The sequence below is a fragment of the Sciurus carolinensis genome, unplaced genomic scaffold (assembly GCF_902686445.1).
Source record: "Sciurus carolinensis unplaced genomic scaffold, mSciCar1.2, whole genome shotgun sequence".
In the NCBI taxonomy this organism is placed as follows: Eukaryota; Metazoa; Chordata; class Mammalia; order Rodentia; family Sciuridae; genus Sciurus; species Sciurus carolinensis.
The window spans coordinates 1,580,240-1,596,526 of NW_025920151.1; the positions used below are offsets into that span (position 1 = coordinate 1,580,240).

General features: G+C 45.5%; 1 protein-coding gene and 1 long non-coding RNA gene across 2 annotated transcripts in view; both read left to right on the forward strand.

Moving 5' to 3' along the window:
- Window positions 1-4,761, forward strand: part of LOC124974510 (uncharacterized) — a 115,717-nt gene extending 110,956 nt beyond the window's left edge. Inside the window, exons 4-5 of the mRNA XM_047537719.1 lie at window positions 4,195-4,464; window positions 4,686-4,761. Of these exons, the coding sequence (XP_047393675.1) occupies window positions 4,195-4,227 (33 nt within the window). The 3' untranslated portion in view covers window positions 4,228-4,464; window positions 4,686-4,761. The remainder of the gene's footprint in view (window positions 1-4,194; window positions 4,465-4,685) is intronic.
- Window positions 4,762-4,995: 234 nt separating this feature from the next.
- LOC124974511 (uncharacterized) lies at window positions 4,996-16,088 on the forward strand. Its single transcript, XR_007106785.1, has 6 exons — window positions 4,996-5,496; window positions 5,863-6,083; window positions 8,182-8,296; window positions 14,834-15,067; window positions 15,773-15,952; window positions 16,059-16,088. It is a non-coding gene; the product is annotated as an uncharacterized LOC124974511 (long non-coding RNA).
- Window positions 16,089-16,287: the final 199 nt, after the last annotated feature.

The following is a 16,287-nucleotide window of genomic DNA, read 5'->3' on the forward strand; positions in this document are numbered from 1 at the left end:
ACAACCTTACAGATCATTCTTACCTAATCACAATTGTTTTAAGAATATCTAACTACATTGATGAGCTAATACAATGTTTACTTCCTTAATATCTAAACTCTATGTGGGACTTAAGACTCTTAAGACTATTCTTATTATTCTCGCGGTTAAAGTGATAGACAAATAATCTCATGTGACCATTTCTATTAGGTCCCTCTGGTTAATATCTAAATTGCTGAGTTAAGGGTTACAGGAGGGCAGCGGTCCCAATGGTTATTGTGTGCCAACATATATTATAGGGGTGACATATTCTTTGTAGGAAGGAAGAAATGTTGTGGAACCTTATTCTCTTACCTCACCACCACACATAAACAAAACCATTGTTAAAATTTAACCAGCCTGTTGGAGAGAAAGGCAGATTTATAACTATTTTCTCCAGAGGCTTTCAGAGACTCATTGCACGGTTGCAAAATTATTTTTAATTTTGTTAATGGTAAAGACCCATTGTTTTTCAGATTGTAGGTAATATTTTCTAGAATTTTTGTTGTATTCCCTTCATCCCCTTAAGCAATCCGTTCAGACTGAAATGAGTAATATATTATCAGAAAAACACAGCAGAGAAAACACCATGCTCCGGAGCAAAACATCCGGCAATTCCTTTTAGGATGAGCCTTTGCAATCATCCTCCAGAGGATCTTTGTCAAGCACTGGATGGAATTCCGGATGCCCCCGCAATGTGTTTTCTTTCTCTCTGAAGAATTTGATGGTTAGGTCTGCTGGAAATGGATTTCCTGTTCTTTTTCAAGAAAGTCTTTCATTTTCAATTTTGAAGGATAATTTCACTGGACACAGCCTGGCATGGTGGTCCTTGCTGGTAATCCTAACAAATTGGTAGAAGGAGGCAGGAGGATCACATCTTTGAGGTCAGCCTCAGCAATTTTTGAATCCCTATCTCTAAATAAACAATAAAACAACTGGGGATGTGGTTCAGTGGTAGAGCACCCCTAGATTCAATACCAAGTATCCCCCCCAAAACAAATCCTCACTTCATTTAGATTTATTGGTTTGTGATTCATTTCTTTCAACACCTTATTTCAACTCCCTTGATCACATGTTTGGAGTAGTCTGCTATAATTACCGTGTTCTTCCTAGGCTGTCTGCTTCACACCCCTCTTCTTTAAAGATTTTCTTTTTGTTTCTGCAATTTGAATATGATATACCTCAGTGTAGATTTGTAAATATTTTTCCTTTGTTTTTTTTTAATAATTTTCTGCGTGGTATTCTCTGTACTTCTTGGATCTGTGATCTGGGGTGTGTCATTAATTTTGGAAAATTCTTGGTCATTATTGCTTCACATGATTGCTTTCCTCTTCTTCTGTTTTTCCAGTTTGGGGTCCTTCTATCTTTGGGAATTATCCCCAGCAGTCAGATATTGTATACTTCGTATATCTCTGTCTCACTCTTGGCTTTTCAGTGTGTGGGGGGGTTTCTGTTGATCTGTCTTCAAGTTCACTGATTGTTTTCTTGACTGTCACATCTACTGATGAGCCATGAAGGGCAATCTTCATTTTTGTTTTTTTCTATTTATTTTGTTTTTCATTTCTTAGAGTTTCCATCTGTCTGCTTTCATGACCTAGTCTTCCATACTCTATACCTTTTCTTTAGAGCCCTTCACCTATAAATCACACTTATTTTAAAAGTTCTCTCAAAGTACCAAGATCTGTCATATCTGTGTGTCATTTTGATGCATGCTTTATCTTTTCTTTTTCTTTTTGGTTTCTGGGGATCAAACCCATGGCCTTGTGCTTATAAGGCAAGCACTCTACCGACTGAGCTATCTCCCCAGTCCTATCTTTTAATCATGTGTATTTTCTTGCCTACTGGCATGTTTTTATATATATATAGAGAGAGAAAACTTATTATGGTATATAAGCAACTTATTATTTATACATATATATAAATAAATACTAACAAGTGAGGAAATCATCTTCCGTGTGTGTTTTGCTACTCTGCTGGGACTTGGTTCTTTGCAGTTTCCTGTAGCTGAAGGTACCAGAGGCCTCACATTCCTCCATGTCCCTGGTTGGGTCTTCCCTCTGTCCCTGGGTTAAGAACTTCCCAGTCTCCCTGCTCTTTGAGCTGTAATGTGCTCTCATTTATCCTGGAGTTTTTGCTGTTGGCAAGGGGGAGGGTCCTAGATTCATCAATCAATCTCAGTCATCAGTGGACGTGTGACCCTGGCCTGTGACATTCCCAAGAGTTTTCTAGCCACTTCCTCCCACCCTGTGGGGACAGGAATGCCAGAGGGGGCACAGGAGCCAGAGAAGGCCTTTCCCCAGCTGGGGTGAGGCCCTGAGGATGCCTCATGGCCTTATTCTTCCCTTGTCCAGAGAGCTGGGCAGGTGTCCCTGGGGTCTTTCAGTGGGAACTGGTGGGGTTCTGGTGAGAACACCTGTGCTGCCTTGGGGTCCCTTAAGATCGCAGCACCAGGGCTTTCTTATTCTCTTTCAGTCAGGCCCTCGCACAGTGAGACTCAGGACTCAAGTGTCCTGCAGTTTATGACCTCAGCACTGGGGGAGCAGGTCCCAGCTGTGTCCCACGGATTACCTGTGCCGCTTTAGCTTTGGGGGTTATGTTTTGACCCGTGACCTCAGTTCTCCGATGAGTCCAAGAAAAGCCTGTGATTTGCAGTCTGCTTGGCCTCTGCTTGTATTTATGGGAGGGGTGCTTCCCAAGCTCTTTGTATGCTGGAACTGAAGCTGGAAGTCCCCTTGTGGCTTTTTGATTGCTGCTCTGCCCACCTGCCCACCAGTTGAAGGTTCCGGGTTGACACAGACCTCCAGACCTTTCCAGAAGCACGTGAGAGAAATTCCCACTCTACCTCAAAACTCAGCACCCCTCTGTGGCTGTCTAGGTGCTGCACACCCTCCCTGTTCTCTTCATTCCATGTCACCTAGAGTCCCCCAGGCTGCTGTTACAACGTCTGCATGGGTTCTGTCAGAGACGTCTGAGAAGCGCCTCCTGGGATGGACTCCTTTCTAGTCTTCCTCAGTGTCTCCATCAGGATTTCTTATAGTTGCTAGACAAACGTGGCATTTCACCGGTCTTTTGAAAACACAGCCTTAAGTGCCCTTACTCCAGCCTGCTGTTTTCTTCCACTGAGCTCTGCTAAGCTGCCTGTGGGATCTGTATTAAGTGTCAGCTCTCCATCTAGCAGACAGGACAGCCTTCCTGTCCCTGTTCCGTCGTCTGACACCAAATAACAAACCCTTAAAGGGTCAGGGGACTAGCCAAAGAATAATTGCTGTAAAACCACACATGTCCTTCCTTCTGCTGGGGAAAGTCATCCCATAGGGCAGGTAAGAGTGGTGTAGGTGCCGGTCATCTAGGAAGAGGTTGCACAGGGTGAGCAGGGTGTGTCTTGGGTGTGGAGGTTGGGAGCAAGAGATGGTTGATGTGCAAGTAAGTCTATCAAGGGTGGTGGAGGCTGGGCTTCTCTGTTGGAGAAGAGAGCTGTGAACAAGGAAAGAAGTAAGAATGAACATGGGGAGTGGATCGCAGGAGGCATCAGTGTGAACTCAGTTTCTCTGTATGTGGACTATGTATACATACACACATTGCATTAGAGATGTGTATGCCTGTGTGCAAATACATGAGTCCTACGTATACACACAGACCCGGTTACCAATGAGCTTCCAGATACCAGCTTTTTATTTTTATTTTATAGCAGGGATGGAACCTAGGGCCACATACCCACTGATCCACATCCCCAGCCCTTTTTATTTTTTTATTTTGAGCCACGGTTGTGCTAAGTTGCTGAGGCAGTCATTGAATTCACAATCCTCCTGCCTCAGCCTCCCAAGCCAGTAGAATGCCAGGTGGCTTTTGTGTAGCAATCCTCTTGAAAAGAAATAGAATTTCTGGGAAAAATGTCCCATTTCTGGGCTGGTGCAGGGAAAGTACGAGACAATGTTGGAATATTTTATTGTGGCAGACACTATGAAAAACCATGATTACATGTCCAAAGGACACAGAACCCAGCTTGAAGGGATTCCTACCTGCCAAACCTGGGACAATTAAATCATCCGAGTAAATATAGTAATGAATTCTTACTCTTTGAAGAAAAGCAGAAAAGATGAGACCATACTGATAAAAGTGAATAAATTGAAAGTTTGAGGAATGGGAAATTTATATAACTTCATTATTTGTCTCTAGGAGGCTTGTGAGTTACAAGAGAAAAAGGAATAAGTTCATGGTGCAGAGCCCAAGCAGACACTAACTTAAGAGACCAAGTGAACATCACCAGGAGTGGAACAAGTTGAAATTGTGTCCACCTGAGAGGATGTGATGCATAGCATTCCTTCTGTGAGGCTGGCCAGAGACTTTAACCTGAATCTAATGAGCGTCAGCTAAGCCAAAACTGGGATTTGATGCTGAAGAACTGGCCAGTAATCTTTGAAGCCGTCAAGCTCACGAAAGTCAAAGGTGTGTTGGGAGATGTGACGACTCAAGGCAGTGGGTGATTCAGAACAGGTCCAATGTGGTAGAGTCATAAGACAAGCAGTTCTCAACTCCTGTGGGCTGCATTAGTGCCTTTGTTTCTACAGTGGTACAAAAGCAACCTGTGATCAGTAGAAACCATACAAGCATTTTTTTTAAATAATTGTTTTTGATGTTAATAGACCTTTATTTGTTCCCTTTCATAGGGTGTTGAGGATGCAACCCAGTGCCTCCCACATGCCAGACAGGTTCTGTGCCACTGATCCCCAGCCCAAGTCCCCACATATACAGTTTTGAATTTGGATCTTTTCCTGGGGATGTGCCCTAGTCCTCTGTGATGTGGGGCAGGCCCCAGTCAGCCTGGGATTATGATGGCCGTCCAGTGACAGAGTGCCCTGCTGCCAAGGCGGGAGGAGCAAGTGGATACATCCCATACATTTCCGAGTCACAGCGTGTTTGTTCCCCTTAGGATGGGCTTGTGAGGCACTTGGAAACTGGCGGGATCTGAGGAGCAGAGGGTAGGAATGTCCCAGCGTTAACTTTCTGAATTGTGGGGTGCTCTGTTGTGTTGGCACATGTCCCTGCTGGTGTGAAACATGCTGCACACTCTGGGGTGATGGCATGGCAGGTCAGTGACATACTCCTTAATGATTCAACTTCCTTTAACATTGGGGTCTTAAACCAAAATAAACTCCTCAGGTCACTCAGGGCCCTCTCAGGGCCTAGTAGTGAAGGAGCATGGGCAAAGGAAGGTGTAGGGCTTCAGCTCCTCCAGGGAGGAGGGATTGGGTTTGTTCACCTGCCAGTGATTCAGGATGCCATTCATCACAGCAGAATGCCAATCCTTCACCTGCTACCTGTGCCTTCTGTCCTGTGGGGTCTTGGATGTGCTGTCATATTTCTCAGGGTACCTTTCTGGAGTAGAAAGGGATTATTCTTCCATGTGAGATGTGGATATGATGAGGATCCTAACGGGCGACACTTACCTGGTGCTTGAAGGGCCTGGCAATAGTCTAGGTACTTTGAATGATGACTTAATTTCCATAATTACCCTTGGAGGCATATCGTGGTTGCTTTATCTTCCAAAGAGACCAGGGCACAGAGAAATCAGGTAACTTTCCCAAGGCCACACAGCTTGAAAGTGGTAGAGCTGGGGTTCCAATCGGGCAGTCTGACTCCAACAGCAGATGCTGGGGAAATGGGTGTGAGGAAGCTAGAGCTCTGGGCCCCATGGATCTCTGATTCTGCAGGGTTTTGGAGCTGTGCCTGGGCTCTCACCAGTGACCATGCTGCCTGCACATGTGGGAGTGGCAGCTGCACACTGGCTGCGGGTCTGCATGTCCCTGAGCTCACAGGTGTGTTTGCTTCTCTTTTGCCTTGTAGGTGGCCTGGTGGGTGCCCTGGAGGCAGTGCTGGATTCCAACACCGAGGTAGCTCCCTCTCAAGTTCTGCTTCAAGTTCCCGGCTCACAGGTGTACTCTCCCATAGCATGTGGAGAGTTCCTGGATGGATGCAATGTTCACTGGGCCATAGCCACTGGTGAGGCTTGTTCCAGACCCTGAGTTGTGAACATGCGGAGCATTTGCTTGTTGGTGTGCTTGCAGGTAATGCCCGGGGAGCCTCACCTGATTTCAGAAGCTCTGGCTCTCCTCCACATGTCTGTCTCTTTCTTAGTGATCAAAAGCACACTGAGCTATGAGTGTGAGTGAGCCTGGCTTCTTAGGGGTGTGTTTCAGGGCACTCACGTGTTTTGGGGTATAAAGTGGTCCTTTCCTTTACCGTCTTGGTGTCTGATTAACAGGGTTTTCCCAGGTGTGTGCGTGTGTGGTAATAGCCGGGGGCAAAGTGCAAGGGCTGTGTCCGACTTGGGCAGTCTCCACCCCACGTTGCACGTCTGTGCCAGGAGACTGCATCACTGGGCTGCCGGGTGCTGAGGAAGTTTTCCTTGGGTCGACACAGGTCAGGTTTGCCTGGCTTGTTTTCTACCATTGTCCTGCCCTCAGAAGGTCCTGAGTAGTGAATTGTTCTTTTCAGGGTTCTCTTGTGGGGAGTGAGGATGGGAGGCATGGGTATGTTCTGGTGTGAGGATTGTGCTGTTGACTGAGATATTTGTACTTGTGCAGGCATTACTTGGGTGTCTTGCATGTCGTTGACTCGCCCTCATACTTGGTTGTGTGCTGAGCATTGAGAAAGGATCCCTGCCCAGGAATGTGAGTGTCCAATAAAGTACAAACAAAAAGGGTAGGAAAGACCCTGGGTGGAACCAGCTCAAGAGTAGGAATGGGAAGAGCGGCCTGTGAGGATGATCCCTGTCTTTTCCAGGGTCCTGTGTGACAGGACAGGGAAGTAGAGGGGGGCCTTTAAGAGCACTTTTTTTCTTTTAAACTAGGTGGAAGAGAGAGTTAAACTACTTCATGGGTGAACTGTGTTATTTGGCAAAAGATCTGTGGATAACAGGTTGGAAGGGAGACAAGTTGTTATTACTATTTTAATTTCACATGGACCAAAGTCTCTCCAGGCTTCCTAAAGGTACCTCACTTTAGGCAGAGAGAGAAGTTGTGAGCATTGACTGAGTGGCTTGGGGTTGTAGACAGAGGAGCATGCCCAGTCCTTCAGGCTAGAGCTCAGACATCTGTTGTGCTGACTCCCTGCTGGTGCTCAGGTCACTTCTTTTTTCCTGGCTCCCTCATGGAAGTAAAAGTTCCAGTGTCTCTCTGGTTGCTTTCCCTCCTGTGCCCAGGACAGCATTGGGCATGTAGTCAGTGCCCAGTAAAGCATGGTGGGTAGATAGTGGGGAAGCATGCAAAAAAGGTGACCGAGGCCCCTTGCTGAAGTTTTGTAAGGCAAAGGAAAGTGACATATCCAGATGGCCCCCTGACTTTGCGTGGTCAGACTTCACAATTTTTGGACTTCTCGGTCATGTGGAAGCATAGCCGTAGAAACCTTGGACTTTTCACTTCGGCATAGTATGCAATAAATTATGTGAGCTCTTCAACACTTTATAATACATAGGCTTTGTATTGGATGGTTTTGCCCAACTGCAGGGTAATGGGTGTGCTCTGAACATGTTGATAGGAGCTTAGGCTAAGCTGTGATACTTAATGGATTAGGTATTAAATACAGGTTTTTTTGATAGCAATCTCAATATTGCTGTAAATGGTATGAAGTGTCCCTTTGTAAACCTGTGAAATTCCTGGCTGTTGCTTGTCGGTCAACCAGTGCCTGTTGCAGTGACAACATTCCTTGTGAGGACCTTCCCAGGAGGTTCTTCCCCTTTGAACGTGACTTTGGTACTTCTCCACGGGCCTCTCTTCTCCCAGGAGACACTAAGTGAGACTCTTGAGAATCATCTGCCACTTGGTCTGTGTTCCATGCTGGAACAGCTGTACCATTGCAAATGCTTCTGACACTTGAGTGGTAGGTGCTCTGCACATGATCAAGGTGTGCAGGGTGGTCACAGGACAGTTCCAAGGTTTTCCTGCTTGGTGAGCTGGCCTAAGTGGCCATGGGACTGAAGTTTGTAAGTCCCAATGCAGTGGCGGGAGAGACTGTGGCACCAGTGGAGAGTGCCAGCTTTCAGTGACAAACTGTGGCTCGGGTGTGAGAACCCTGGCACGGGATGTTTGCAGAACATTAACACAGTGACTTAATGTTAGCAAAATGATGACTCTTGTTTCTCACTATCTCTCTATTCTGATCCAGGTACCACATTAGAGGAAATCAACCAGCACTGGAAGTGGCTAGGACAGAATCTCCTCCATACTCTGTGTTTGATTATAAAGACGACATGGCCAGCTTTGTCAAGGGGAAGGTGAAGGTAGGCCCTTTGATCTCTACCTTTCTCCCTATCTGGGGTGACTCTTCATGACATTTTGAACTCTGCCACGTACCCACAGTCTTCACCAGTCCGATTACACTTTTTGGATTAATGTGCAAAGGCAAATTAGTTCAATTTGTCACCTGTCAGTCTTTGCGGCACATAAAGATACACCTGAAATTTAGGAAAAAAAGAGGGTGGTGCTTCATCCTCAAGCCTAATTCCTGTTATCTTTTACAGATATAATCATCCTTTTTTTTTTTCTCGTGGGATACCATAATGTTAAGATTTCTGTTTTTGCAGAGCAACATATTATTGTCTTCCTCAAATTAGTTATTCCTGACTCATTTTCTCTTTAGCTGTAACATTTGTCACCACATTGGATCTAGTGCTCTGTTCCCAATAGTGGATGTTTGTTCTGCAGATGTTAATTAAATGGAGTTACAGCCAGTTAAGGTGTGAGAAGGCAGGAGAGGAATCTTGGGAGGTGTTTGTCCATACCTGCTGCCAGTTACATTGTTACATAACTGGTGTCCTTGCAAGGACATGATGGTGATTGGTGCTTTAAGATCCTGTTGGGGAGGGACATGTTTCCTTGTTCTACAGTGAACTCTCCTTACATACTTGAACACATAAGCCTGCAGTACAGTTTTCTTCCCTTGGGATAAAACCTTCCCAAAGCCATCCATCTTTCCTCCCGCTTCCTGTTCCTCCTTCCTCACCCTCAGTTCATTTCCTCTATTCAAAGGATCCCCAGTGTGGAAAGAAATTGTCAAAATAGTGCTGTATACATACATGAATATATGACAGTGAATTCCATCTTTGATGCATACCTATAAAGCACTAATTAAAGACCAAATACATAGTAGAGAGCCCACTAAAGTAGGCAGCCCAGGGGAGGGAAATGGAGCTCATTTTATTCCATGCCTGTACGATGATGTCAGAGTGAACCCCACTACTGTGTATAAGTAGAACACACTAATAGAAATGTTGTGAATATCCCAGACCATGGATTTTGTTTTTCTGAAAACAAACCTGAAGACTTCCAGCTTTTCGTAAGGGGTGTCAAAGTGAATTTTTGATTTTAGAGCAAGCAAGAGAAGCAGTCTTTTGCATTTGGGGACTAGGGGATGTGAGCAGGATGAGTGAAGAGCAGGGGTGACCGAGGCCATCCAGTGCTTGGCAGCCAGGGCATGACCTCTTACCTGTGGGGTCAGAGCTGACATGGGCTATGGTAAAAGACACACACAGCTCTCGGGACACCCCTCATCCTTGCCGATGAACTGTGCCTCGGTGTCCTGTATCAGATGGGACTGAGCATCAGCGACACTTGACCTGCCTCTCTTGGCCTAACGTGAACTATAGTGGTTCTTTTCTCGAGGTATTTCCCTTGCTTGGGAGGAAGGAAATTGATTTCTGCTTTGTTGCTTCCTGAAACCCTTCTGTAGGAGAAGGAAAAGTGTCCTCTCCCTAGGTTCTGTAGTTGAGGCCCTGGAAATGACATCGCTATGCAGCAGATGAGCAAGAGAGAAAGGGTTGATTTGAATGCACTCAGAGTGTATACACGTGGCAGAAACTCAGCCGTGTAACTGGTAGGGTGGTTAGAATCGACCTTGCACAGTACCTTAAGGGAAAGCAACCAGTTGACTGAGGACTGAAGTGACAGGAAAAGGGGTCCATCTTCTGGGGTGGTGCAGGGTCGGGGAGGTAAACATGGGGGAAACTAATGGCAGGGTAGGGCTCTCTCCATGAGGCTGTGTGAGCCCCTCATGCTGCTGAGATCAAGAGGTCAAAGGTGTCTTCCCAGGACAGAGGGGGACACACCTGTGCAGATGAAGAGTCCCTCCTGACTCGAGGCAGATGGGGCAGGGCAGACAGTCTTTCTGGTACCCCGTCTTTTTTGTTTCTCAGTTATCTTTGGCTCAGTTATCCTTATGCTGAAGTGGCATGTTTGGGGGTGACAGTTTTGATCTGTGACACTTCAAAGCTAGTATGCCCTAAAAAAAGGAAGGAAGGAAGAAAGGAAAGCTGAGGAGGCAGTGCTGGGGAGCGAGAGCACATTGTGGCCTTTGTTCTCCCCACTCCTCGGGCCAGATCCACAGGGTGTGAGAGTTGGACCTTTCCTGGGCCCTTGGCTGCTCCATAAAACTTGAAAAATCCCTCTGCTTCAGCTCTTCCTGGGACCAGACATGCAGCCATGACAGTTGGGAGACCCTATGGCCACCATCATGTCTGCTTGGAGCCTCTGAATCCTGTTCTCGGCCATGCCAGTCAGCTCTAGAGCCTGATAAATAATGAAGAAAACAGTACACTTCACCAGCACTGAGGTTTATTTTATAGTAATTATGATTAGATTATTTTAATGTGAGTGCCCAGGTTTCATTTCTAAAAGGACTTATACAGTGAGGATTTGGTAACACCCCTGAGAAAACAGCCTCATCTTAGGAAACATAGGCTCTCATAAGACAGTCATATAAAACACAAATGAAAATGTTAAGAAAAAGAAAAGGACAGGTAACGACAGACTGTCACCCTTGAGACATGGACCATAGCTTTTATTCTAGTCTCTTATGTCACCAAAACAGATCACAAAGGTCCCTTCTTGGTGGTGGTTGACAAAAGAGTTACAGTGTCAGATTGTGCCCTCTGCTGTTTCCCGCACTCCCCAGGGATTTAGGAGTACTTCTGCCCTCTAGAAGCTTGGCCAGGGTCCTCCCTTCCACCTTGAACAAGTATAGAGTGGACGGTGGTGGTGCACGGCATTAGTCTTCTCCAGATCCTGCAGTTGGCTTTGTACTGACCTTTTTGAGCCTAATGAAGACATTTGTTCATGTTTTAAAGAGACTCTTAGGTCCTAGTTGCGTAGTTCTTCAGGGCTGATGTGAGTTCCCACACCAGAGCCAGTCACTGGGTTTCGTATCTCTTGTGTTGGTTCACTTTTCATCGCTGTCACAAATACCTGAGATGACTGACTTAGGGAAGGTTGGTTTGGCTCCCAGTTCTGGAGGCTCCAGTCCGTGACTGATCGGCCCCCTTGCTTGTGAGCCTGTGATGGGACAGCACATTATGGCAGAGGAAAAGTGTTCAACTCATCGAGCCAGGGAGCAGAGAGGAAGGGGCTGGGGTCCCACTGTCCTCTTTAAGGGCACGTCCCCAGTTATCCAAGGACCTCCCACCAGACCCCACCTTGTGCAGTTCCCTCACCTCCCAATACATTAGCTGGGAATCAGGCCTTTAACACATGGACCTTGGGGAGGCATTGAAGATCCAAACTGTAGCATGAGGGTAGGGAGGATTTGGGAAATAATTGTGAATTAAAATTCTCAAAACCTTAGAAGTCAGCTGATTCAGCCACAGCTTCATGGTCAGTAAGTGACTGAGAGACTTTTCTTTGTGTTTTGCAACCTTTGTTGGTTAATCGATCTCTGCCTTTTTTTTTTTCCCCCTCTGGCTGTGGCTGTTTCAGGGTTGTGGACAGGAGTGGTTGTCGTGGAAACAACAGCGATTCCTTAAGTGCCTGGGTGCATCTGTCCTTCCTGCTTCCTGTCCCTTGTGCTGTCTTCCTTCCCTTTGCCCAGCTCCCTGGATGAAGGCCCTGTCTCTTGTGAGTCAGGGTCTGATTGCTTAAGAGAGTAGCAACAGGCTTGCTGAGCAGAAAGGGGAGCCCAGGAAGTTCTGAGAAGCGGTGGTGATGTTGGAGGCCAGGTTCGTCCTCCTCGAGGCAGAGAAGGTGGTCACCTACTGCTCTTGCTGCTGCTGTAAGGACTGGGTGCCCCGCCAAGGCTGTCTGTACATCAGCATCAACCACCTCTGCTTCTACCCCTTCTCCTGGTCAATGAAGTCATGTTAGCCCAGTGCCAGCATCTGCAATATTTGGTCTTTCAAGATAAAGTTGACCCTGGGGTTGATTGGCATGGCTCCCTAGAGAAGCCATTAAAGGTTAAATCCCACAGCAAAAGATTTAAGGGGGTGGTTGAGATGACAGCAGGTGATACTGGATTAGTTTCCAAATGATTTGTGCAGATAATTAAGTTGAAGTATACATGCTACAACGAAGGAGCTTGATTTTTTTTTTTTTGCTTGTTTTCTGGAGACAATTCATTTTTCTGCTACCTTCAGGAGCATATCTGTGTAACTTATTTAAAGAGCTACTCAAAATCTTTTACTACCATAGATTATGTTGAAGATACAGTATCATATCTGATGGGTGAATATTTCTATAGGAGTAGCATGTACTTCTGCTTCTTAATGCAGAAGGACATCTTTTAAAACACCCGTCCTTGAACATCATGACTGTTGTATATGCAGAACACTTTACCTGGGTCCACTTCAAATCCAGAAATAATTTATGACATCGCACCAGCAGTGGGCACTGTCCTCAGTACTGGCATTCCCACAGGAAAAGGCAAGGCCACAGGTGTCAGTTGTGTGTTCAAGGTTTCAAAAGCCATTGCCATTGAAAGCACTTTCAGAAGCCATTTCAAGAGCCCGTGCTGGGTGGCATGGGAGATGCACACATATGTGTGGTTTTCTTCATTTATTCTCCAAGTGCAGCCAGTGGGAGGCCTCCTCCTGAATAACTGTTGTGGCCAGCCTCCTGCACATGCTGTTTTCTCTTTCAGTCTCACCAGACTCCCTTCTGATGCCTCAGTATCCTGCCCTGTGTGCCCAGTCATCTCCTGACCTTGCTTGGAATGGGCCCCAGCCTAACCTTGGCCATCCTTCTTTCTGAAATGCTTTCCCAAATGAACACTTTTCCAAATGCTTTTCCTTCTCTCCTTAGCTTCTTTAGAAACTCCTGTTTGTCCTTCAATACCCAGTTCAGATTGGTCACGTCCACCGTGCCTTCCTTGTCCCCTTATAATGTACACCATGTCTGTTTCTGGGCTGGTTTCTGCCAAGGTGGTGTTGCTTATTTGCTTGTAGTTTAGTTTTTCCTATTTGTGCTGCTTAAGTGCAGGGCATTTCACAGAGCAGTCACTTAATGAACTCAAGTAGGCAGTGTAGATGAAACTAGTGTGGGCAGAAGAGCTGGCATAGCTGGAAAAGCGTAGTCCCAGGCCTGACATAGAAATGAGGCTGTTTACAATTCTAAAGTCATCGAAAATGCTATGGCTAAATAAGTGGAAGGAAATGTTACAATATGACATTCATTCTCTGAGGTGAAAAGGAAATGATTTCATTTGGAACACTAAGGATTGTCACTAAACCTAATTGTGTTAGGATGATGATATTTGGAAAAAATTAATTATTGCTAATATTTGATCATGTTTTTCCACTTGTTATCTGTATGAGGAATCGGCTAACAGATATGATTTTATCTTCTCCGGGTTTCTTCTGCATTAGCCTACTGCCTATCATTGTATCCACACTAATTCTCAGATGCGTATAGTGGCGCATGCCTGTAATTCCAGCGTCCCAGGAGACTGAGACAGAAGGATAGCAAGTTGAAAGGTAGCCTCAGCAAAGGCAAGGCACTAAGCAACTCAGTGAGACCTGTCTCTAAATAAAATAGAAAATTAGGCTGGGGATGAGGCTTAGTAGCCAAGTGCCCCTGACTTTAATCCCTGGTACACCCCCCCCAAAAAAAAATCTGGGACTAGCATGTTTGTTTAAAAATGTATCACCTGCACTATTTTACATTATCTTTATTAGTAGCAGTATTACTGAGGATTGAAGCCAGAGCACTTAACTGTTGAGCCCTGCCCCCCATCCCAACCTTGCTTTTTGAGACAAGGACTAGCTAAGTTACCTCCCTAGCAAGGAGGGATCCTCCAGCCTCCTGGGTCACTGGCACTAAATGTGTGTGCCACAGCACCTGGCTCTCTTTCTTCCAGTGCTGGGAATCAAACCCAGGGCTTCACACATGCTAGGCAAGTGCTCTGCTACTGAGCTATGTCCCAGAACCTGCTTTCTTTTTCTAAAGTGAAAGTCATGCTTTGTTGCCCAGGCTGAACCTAAAACCCTGGGATCAAGACACCTACCTGCCTCAGGCTTGCAGGTAGCTTGGAGGTGCACATACACTGTGCCTGACTGTACTGTAATACCTTAGCATTTCATAGAATCTGCTTGTAGTGTCTTCTAAGCATAATAAGAGTCATGTGACACAGACTCGATGCTCAGCCCGCTTCTGTGAACGAGAAATCAATAACCCTCTTGCACACTCCTTTTTCTTCTATCTTGATGTGTGAGTGCTGTTTTTGAAAGTAGATTTTGTGTGATTCAGAAACTTTTGCATGAGTGTTGAAATATTCTTGAAGATGTATGCTATTGGATTGCAAAATGTTGGTCCTTGAAAGTATACAGTAGCCAGCAACCTGGGAGATGACACTTCAATCTTTAAGAAAACCCTTGGCCCATGAGTTGGGTTTCACCAGCAGCTGTCAGGCAGTTGTGTACTCTTCCTGTGCACAGGCTTTGAGACTTTTGCATTTTAGCTTAAAAGAAACAAATAGAATGTTGGATTGTTATTTGATGATGCTTGAAGTTTGGCTCCCACTTTATGGGGGATCTGATTTTGCATCTTTTCTCTTTCAGTTCAACTTGTAATACCTTGGGTTGATATCCAGAAATTGGAAAGGACAGCCACCGTCTTTGTGGCGGACACCATCCGGATCACCACACAGAATAAGGAGCGTGACTCCTCCATGTTTCTGATTCTGTATGTGGTCTTGAAGATCATGGAGCAGCTGGTAGATGTGATGCTGCGGAGGCTGCTGGATAATGAGGTCTGGAGCCAGATGTGCAGGAGCCAAGCCAGATCACCAAGAGGTAGAGCTTCAGTCCCATGGTGTCCCTCAGCTGCTTGACCTTTTCATGTGCTTTGCTTAGCACCTTTTGGTTGTGAGGTATTCGCTGTGTCCCTGGGCATTGGTTCGAGGGCCTGTGTGCATAGCAAACCCCATGAATGCTCAAGTTTCTTTCATAAAATGGCATGGTATTTGTATAGAAACCTTTTTTTGGTTTTGTGGTGGTGATGGGGTTGAACCCAGGTCCTAATGCATGCGAGACCAGGGCTCTACCACTGAGCTACACCAAGTCCTCATCTTTTCATCTTAAATCACATGGTAGAAAATGTTTACAGGGCAGCTGAACTGATTTCGATACCTTTGTCATCAATAGAGTAAGTCAGTATTTTGTATAATTTGGCCCATAGCGACACCAGTCATGGAGACTGTCAGGCTAGTTGCTTGCAGTGTCACTAAGGAATTCAGCTTTATCATCTGAAGTTCAAACCCGGTGTTTGAGCTGGAATTTGATTTCAGGTTTGCAGATCATAACTGGGTAACTAACCACAGCTCTGATGTCAAGGTAAACCGTTATGAAAGATCCTATGAGAGACCACAGAGTACTGTCCTGGATTCAATTTTTGACATACTTACAGAATCAGGACTGATCAAATACTACTAGTCATTAAACAGAGTTTTTTTTTTCTTTACTTTGAAATTTATATAACACAGACCTCCCCATTTTCAGGCATGCAGTTCAGTGGCATTAAGTATGTTCACACTGATACATGACCATCCTCACTGCCCATTCCAGAACTCTTCTGACTTGATTAAACTAAAAGTCTACCTACTACACACTACCACCCTGTTCAACCTTGCCTCACAACCGCCATTCTGCTGTCTCTGTGGAATCAGCTGGATCCCTCACGTAAGTAGACAACACTCAATGTTTTGCTTTGGGCTTATTTCGCTTAATATAATGTCCTCAAGGTTCATCTCTGTCACAGCATGTGTCAGAATGTCCTTCTTTTCAGGGCTGAATCATAATCCATCGTATGTACATACCCCACTGTGTTTATCCACTCGTCTGTCCATGCACGCTTATTTTGCTTTCACCTTCTGGCTATTGTGAACAATGCTGTCGTGAACTGGGCACACTAATTTCTCTGACACCTGCTTCCGATTCTATCGAGTATTTTTACCCATAAATGGAATAGCCAAATCATATAATCCTATGTTTAATCTTAAAAACAGCCTTAGTCT